The sequence below is a fragment of the Priapulus caudatus genome, unplaced genomic scaffold, assembly GCF_000485595.1.
Source record: "Priapulus caudatus unplaced genomic scaffold, Priapulus_caudatus-5.0.1 Scaffold447, whole genome shotgun sequence".
Taxonomy (NCBI): domain Eukaryota; kingdom Metazoa; phylum Priapulida; class Priapulimorpha; order Priapulimorphida; family Priapulidae; genus Priapulus; species Priapulus caudatus.
The window spans coordinates 80,012-87,385 of NW_014577508.1; the positions used below are offsets into that span (position 1 = coordinate 80,012).

The following is a 7,374-nucleotide window of genomic DNA, read 5'->3' on the forward strand; positions in this document are numbered from 1 at the left end:
TGGCGCGACCGCCGCCATCTTTGTCTCGTTAAGTATGAAAGCGAATGGACTGGCGTACCCGTAGCCTCGAGACATTAAGATACGCCTGGCGTACCTCCAGCCACTGCCTAAATAATAATAATATCGTGTAATTAAAAAAACAGCCATGAAAGTTTTGGAATCTGTTATAATTTATTGCAAGACTAATAAGTTTGACGTGGCAATAGTTATTACCAGGTTACCTTTTCATTGTCGTTATATTTTGTGGCTAATACACTAGATGATAGCAATGCCAACAAGGCAATAACATACGAGGCGGCCATCTTGTTAAAAACAAGGGAACACCATATAGATCTTTTTACGGCGTTATACATCCGCGTATCTTTAAATATTTTCAAACAAATTTCTTCAAGAATGTAGCCCTTATTATGATTAAAACTTATAGGTCCGGGTATATACTATCTCTCCGATGGTGTAATAACCCAGGGAAATATTATTTAACCGCGTAAATGTTAGAGTTGCTCGGTCTACTTTCTTTGTTACAATTATGGTCGGTGTGCTTCGGTTTACTAATCCTCTTTTCGTCATGTTCGTTGATCGCAAAAGCATCGCATTTTGCAAAACAAAGTCAATGATGTAGAGTTCATCTACACGTGTCGTCGTCACCCTGGACAGTGCACATCAACAAAGAATCATAGAGACGGTTTCGCAACAGAAAGAGAGGTATGTGTTCCGTAAGTGTTTACATGGCTCCCCATCGTACCTCTCATTATCGATGGGTTATGGATATGGGTTTGCATTCATGGTGCCAAATTTATTAGTGACACGCGATGATACTGATAGCCCTGTACAAGCTAACTAACTTACACTAAAATTGGATGCTAGCTGATAGACTTCCCCCCGCTGATTCAGAATTATAAAATTAAGAAAAACAAAGAAAATGGGGTATTAATTAATTTGCATGAACATCGGTGTTATGCGGTTCCGAAAGATACTTAGACTTAGAGAGTATTACTATTAGTATTATTAGTATTATAATTAAGTATTACTATTTACTTACACCCTTTACACACCTAGCAATGCATTGCTCAGTGGTGTACGGATTTTAGTATATTACGGCACGTATTCGTGCGACCTGTGGCAGATAGAGTCACATGTACATTGTTGCGTGATATATAAAATCAAAAATGTGTGACAAAATATTTGAAAGCGACATGCATTTTGAAATGATGCAGAACTACTGTTTGCATGATGTTACACTCAAATGACTCATAGGAGGGTGCATAGTTTTATTGTAAATTTTAATTTCAGCATAATTGATTAACAATAATAACATGTAAGGTACATTTGGACTAATAGATCTGTAGATATTAGATACTTTAGTTAATACTAGATGAATAAGCAAGTATTACTTAGGTTGGAAGGTAGATATGTGGGTAGTAACTTAAAGTGTAACAGTAGCCTAACTTCAGCAGTACTTGCAGTTAAGTTTGGGTTTATATATATATTCATAGTATTAGATGGCGTCATTCCATCCATGGGTTTTATTCAGTGATAGGAATTCATGCCTGTCATCTTGCAAAATTTATGCGTGTAATACTCAATTTGGACCTCATAGCATGATATCATGATTGTGATAATAAAATTTTTTATTATTTCGAACACTGCATTCAGTGAAATCAGGCATTTAATGCCTTCCTATACTGAGCAGGGTACCCATCGTATGAAATCACCCATTATTTATGCCTTATTTTAAATTGTTTAGGTAAATAAAAACATTTATTATAAGCTATGTGTCTAGTCTATGCAAAAAGGTGCTGTGAAAGCACAGTATTATAAGTATAATCTGATTACTGCTGGACATAGCACAAAAACACTTGTCTTTCGTTAATGTTTTATTATCAAAATTGGCACGAATAGACCCTAAACTAAAGTAAATACGGCTGAGGGTTGAAATAGTATAATCTTTTAAGCAGGTAGCAGAACAGACATGATATAGGCAGGTTTAGAGTGCAGTCCAAAAGTTATCATCTATGGTAAGTGTGTGTGTGTGCACGCTGGTGTGCATGTGTCTATGTTTTGAAGCTAGACTGTAATTTATAGTTTAAGTAGTTTGAATTTACTTGGGATTGCTTTAAAGGAATTAGGCCTTAACTTGTGACCTGCTTAAAAATTAAATTATTGCCGTAATGTATTTTGAGTAAATATGAACAAATATATATGCCAAAACAAGAATGTATTTCAAAGTTATTTCAAGCAAATTTAGCTACATAGTACTTAAGTATAGAATCAATTATGACTACTGTTGTCATGGCATGAAGTATGTACATATATTAAAGAAAACCTTACAGTGGTCACCAGAAGAATGGATTAAAATCGGATAGTGTTCACATTTTCTAAAACTGTTTGCTGATGTCGTTTTTTTTGTATTTTCAACTACAAAAATTAATTGCAATATGTCCTTTTGGTATTTATAATAATTAAGTTCTGGTTTAGTGTTGTGTTATTTCTGGTTTTTATGATGTGGTTTACGTATTTCGTTATGGCTGGAGCCTGAAAACATTTTTTTTTAATTAATTATAATTAAATTAATAAAGCCAGTGATTATTATCACCAATCGTTCTAACGAGAGAATGTCTTTCTTACATTGTAGCCTATTGATCTACAGGATATATATGTAAAAGATTAATTTTCTTTGAAGTTTTGTTGCTATTGTGGATGTTCATTTTGAAGTGTAATTGAACTACCTACACGTATTATGCAAATTGTTTCCACAGTTAGGCATCTTTTTTTTAACAATGTCATTCATTTTATACTATCATTTATGTCTAGTCTGGTTAGGTGTGTGATTTTCCATTTTTAGTAAAAGATATGAACTGACCAATAATCCTGCATAAATTGCTAGACTAACCTAGTTGAGATGTAGCTTTTGGAACTGAATTTCCGTGATTATAAATTTTGGTTGTGCGTTAACGATGCTTATGTAGTCGATTGCTATGCAACGTGTGTAATTTGAACGTTTATGGGTACAGGCTGCAGAGAGATCTGGCCATCCATATTTTGTTTGGTTGGTATAAGATATGGACTTCCACTCAGCAATGGAAACATTCGCAGAGGCTTGGGTGGCAGCTAACACACAAACGGCATTGACCACTGAATCACAACCACAGGTTGGTGTCTATGTGTAACGTTCATTTACAAATGAACATTTAAGCAATTGAAATTGACCAGAACTGCGTGTAATACCAGAGTATGTAACATTAACATGTGAGGTCTTACAACATGATATATAGAAAACAGTAACTGCTTATTAATATTTTTTCTGATCCAATTATATATATATATAAAGAAATGTAACTGTATTGTAACTTAGTTGTTCCTGGCAGTTACATAAATGTTCTGGTAGTGCTTAAAGGCATAATTCGACCATTGATTATGCAATTTTAACGAATGCTACAGTAACTGGCACCTTGTGTAGTTAATAAGTACATTACCTTATAGCCAAACGCGTATTAGTTTGTCCAATATCACTGCTGGTTACTAAGAAATGTCTAATTGAAATCCGCAGTCCAAGAAATCGGTTGTTGACAGTTAGAAACCGTCATGCCGGCTGTAACCGGTCGTAACTGGCGAGGCGGTGTCATACAGATTATAGTGCACCGGACATTTTCGCACGTATGCTCGGCCGTCAGTGATTTCGATCCTTGTAGTCTGAGTGCGCATTCCGTACGTTATGGTTTTACTCTTGGGATTCGGGAATAAATGAATATACGTTCTTGAGATTACAAGCAACATATAATATGTGGCAACTAGGCAAATAATAACACTAGGCAAACAATTTACCCGGGACAAACAATTCGATGCTCAACATCTTGTAGCAACATGTGACGTCACCGAACCGAACTCGATGTTTATTTTGTTGGCCATAAATTTCGCGTTGTCGCCAGATTACCAAATTTACGGATTTCAATTAGACATTTCTTAGTAATTAGCAGTGATATTGGACAAACTAATACGCGTTTGGCTATAAGGTAATGTACTTATTAACTACACAAGGTGCCAGTTACTGTAGCATTCGTCAACTTTGCATAATCGATGGTCGAATTATGCCTTTAATCATCATTCACAACATTTCAAACACATTTTACTGTAAGTTGCAAGTATTCACTGTCACCTCTATCATTTATAATCCCCAATGGAAGGAAATAAATGTACACCAATTGTGATTGGTGTTGTTTGAACTTGTTTCTGAGCTGTGATAACAGGCATTTTCTACATTTAAGATATCTGAGATCTGTCTTGGTTCCATTTGAAAAATTAAGAAAATTTTTATTTCCGCTGTGAAATACCTCATTCTTGCTTTCCATGTCCAAGATCTTAATTATTCTTTTTTTTTCCATTTTCAGTAACCTACATTATTCTAAATCTGTGTTATTAAACTTAGGAAGGTTTTTTCATTTTATTTTGGGTTAATCAGATCCTTTCAAATATCTATATCTACAATTCATAATGCAGTGTTTCCCCTGCGTTGACACAAGCAAGGCGGGCTCAAATCCTCAGCCGCTACACAGAAATTTGTCCAAAACACCGCATCGCTGACGAAAATCACTGTTCTTCCATCAATAAACTACACTTTAAATTGAACTAAAATTTTGAATAAGAAAATTTGAAATAAAGCTTAGAATGCACCAATTTGCACAATTTTTTCCAAAAATTTCCCCGGACCCCCTTAGCTGGGCTCGCTTTGCTAGCACTTCGAAATGCAAATGCACAAAAAAAATTCCCCATCAGACCTTTTTGGCCAGGGGAAACACTGATAATGTTCTAAATTTTGTTTGTTTTGTTCGTGTTACATTTGTTATCATTCTTAATGTTTATCCTCACATTATAATGTATAATTCTATTTGTTGTTCACACAGTAAATGTTATCCCTAATTTCTATGTCCTGTATCTTTTATTATTTTTAATTACTGTCTTCCTAGTTTAGAATTTGTTTTTTTGTTTTTTTTTGTTTTACACAAAGGAGATTAAATTGTTCAAATTACAAATACTTAGAAGTAATCTTAGTTACAAAGATTCAGGTGCTTACTATGGGCAATAACTTGCATGGGTTCTCGCATGGGTATTCCTATATCGTCCTGTATGGCTTTGCTTTGCGCAACTGGTTTACTGTTGCCGGGTCTTGATCTGCTAAACAGTAGGTACAGAAGAACACTAGAGCACACCCTCTTGGTATTAAGGGACAGCCAGCACACTACATAGTGTTGCTAGTAGTGTGGTGATAATGAGCGAGTCTAGTCTACAGGAGAGTTACCTGCTTAGTGCCTATCATGTGATGCTGATGTGACAGAGATAGCATCAGTAAAAGATGTCATCGTATGAACTTGTTCCGGCCAGCTAGTATTGTTCAATATCATGTCTCTTCTCTTGCGGTATGTCAAATGTGCACTAATTTGTACTGGAAAATTAACTCATTTTGAAAAGTTGAAAGTGGATTATTAAAGGTTTTTGGTCTAAGTGGTGTCTAATCAATGATGTGAGTAAATCTGGCCTTTGTCAACATTATATTATATGTTTAGATCAGAATTTAGATAGTCATGTATTCCTCTGCGTTTATATTGTTCAAATGTGAAACCACACAATTTACATTTTCTCCATTTCTGTGCATGCTCACGTGTGCGTGTGTGTATGTATACATACGTTAAAAAGAATGCTTTCATGTCTAGTCACCTCTTTCCGTTACACTGTGCTGTTCTTCTATTATATGTTGCATTTTTATCATCTGTACTTGTTGTATCTCGGTGAAAGGAATTAGTCTGGGGGGAGGTCTATTTCGGAGCTAGCAACCCTCATCACTGCTGCCCGTAATTTCTGTGTACATGTACTTTGGGTTTGGGGGAAGCAGAGTGACAACCCATACGTATACATTAAACAGGTCTATATATAATTTGTTATGTTGCTGTATTGTTGTAAAATGCTTTTATCAATTCTTCATCGTACAAATTGTAAATAACAGGGCATATCGACACATTTTTGCACGAGTTTTTATTGTGTCAAACCAAAGCAGCGCGATTGAGAATAACTCAGAAGGATTTTAAAACGTGTTTTTGCTGGTAAAATTTCCCATTATATCATCTATAAACGTAATTCATGCAGTCTTTCTAGTGTGATGATTAGTGTGATAGCAGAAGATACCTGCACCGGTGTATAGAGTTCACATACGCAGAGGGCATTTCTGATCACATTAATTTGTATCTTTGGGTTGTAGCAGCAGATATTCGCACCTCCATACCCGAGACTGACAGACTTGAGCATGAATCGTCTACCGTTACCTCCGTCATCGCAGGAGACAGTAATGCAGCACCCGCAGATGGGTGAAGTTCTACGTTGCCCAATCCCTGATGCCCACAAACAGCTGGTGGTAGCTGGCTCGGCTCCGGGCAAAGAAGCAGGTAGGATTTGATGTTGTTCAATGTTCGAGGCAGTTTTAGTAATGTTGATTTGACTGTGGCATGAAGTATATTTAAATGTTAACTAATTAAACACAATAATGCAAATATTAACGAACTTATTATTAGCATTGAATGGAAGAATGTATTCAGTGCCTGTTCTTTCTGCATGTTTGGTAATGTGTCTGTGTATTATTATATTATGTTTGAATAGCAGATTTGTTCAAGTTTCTAGTTATGTTTGTCTTGCAATTAATCTTCACACAGAGATCGTGAACACATGTGCATGCGTGCGTGTGTGCGTGCGTGCATCATGAGTCGAAATCACACATTTCCACCATTCTGGCACCAGCAGTTTTGCCATCAGAAAAGTATATATATACTAACTATGCACTTCTGTATTGGAAAATTTGGAAAAGAAAATGTTTCATTATCACCTATTCACTTCAAGTATTTGGAAGTTACGCTATCTAACCTGGCAAAGGGTGTCCATTGGTGCAGAAAAGCACATGCATCTGTGCCTGTTATTACCTGTTACTCACCTTGCTAATGATTTCATCTGAAAAAAACCCGCAAACATTTGCTGGAAAATAATTCCAGTTGTCACTTTTCTGAACGAAGAGTATTTTTTCATAATTTTGTCCCCGAGTGCATGCACATACGCGTATATGTCCGATATAGATGAATTTCAAGCTGGCATGGTTTTCATATTTATTGCAAGCAGTTCGGTTTTTAGCTCATCTGACGTAGTCAGGTGCAGCTTGTAGAATCGCATGATCGTCCGTCCGGCCGTCCGTCCGTCAACAGTTGGGCACAAATCTTAACCGCTCGACGTACAGTCACGATATTCGGGACGTGGGGGGGTAATCCGAAAACGAGTTGGGATGTCGAAGCTGGGGGGTTAAAGGTCAAAGGTCAAGAGGTGTAAAAGAAGGGGGAACATTCA

The 7,374-nt window shown here is 36.3% G+C and overlaps 1 protein-coding gene and 1 long non-coding RNA gene across 4 annotated transcripts in view; one reads left to right on the plus strand and one right to left on the minus strand.

Moving 5' to 3' along the window:
- LOC106810509 (transmembrane 9 superfamily member 1-like) overlaps positions 1-308 on the minus strand; it is a 61,458-nt gene extending 61,150 nt beyond the window's left edge. Inside the window, exon 1 of one of the 2 annotated variants that reach the window (XM_014813887.1) lies at positions 222-308. In XM_014813887.1, coding sequence (XP_014669373.1) covers positions 222-302 — 81 coding nt within the window. In that variant the 5' untranslated portion in view covers positions 303-308. Of the gene's footprint in view, positions 1-213 lie in introns of both variants that reach the window. The other variant, XM_014813889.1, reaches the window with a different exon arrangement.
- Positions 309-523: 215 nt separating this feature from the next.
- Positions 524-7,212, plus strand: LOC106810508. Of its 2 annotated transcripts, XR_001394027.1 has the most exons (4): positions 524-702; positions 1,953-2,015; positions 3,012-3,149; positions 6,248-7,212. It is a non-coding gene; the product is annotated as an uncharacterized LOC106810508 (long non-coding RNA). The 2 variants fall into 2 exon arrangements; XR_001394026.1 differs by lacking the exon at positions 1,953-2,015 and having other exon boundaries at positions 6,248-7,209.
- Positions 7,213-7,374: the final 162 nt, after the last annotated feature.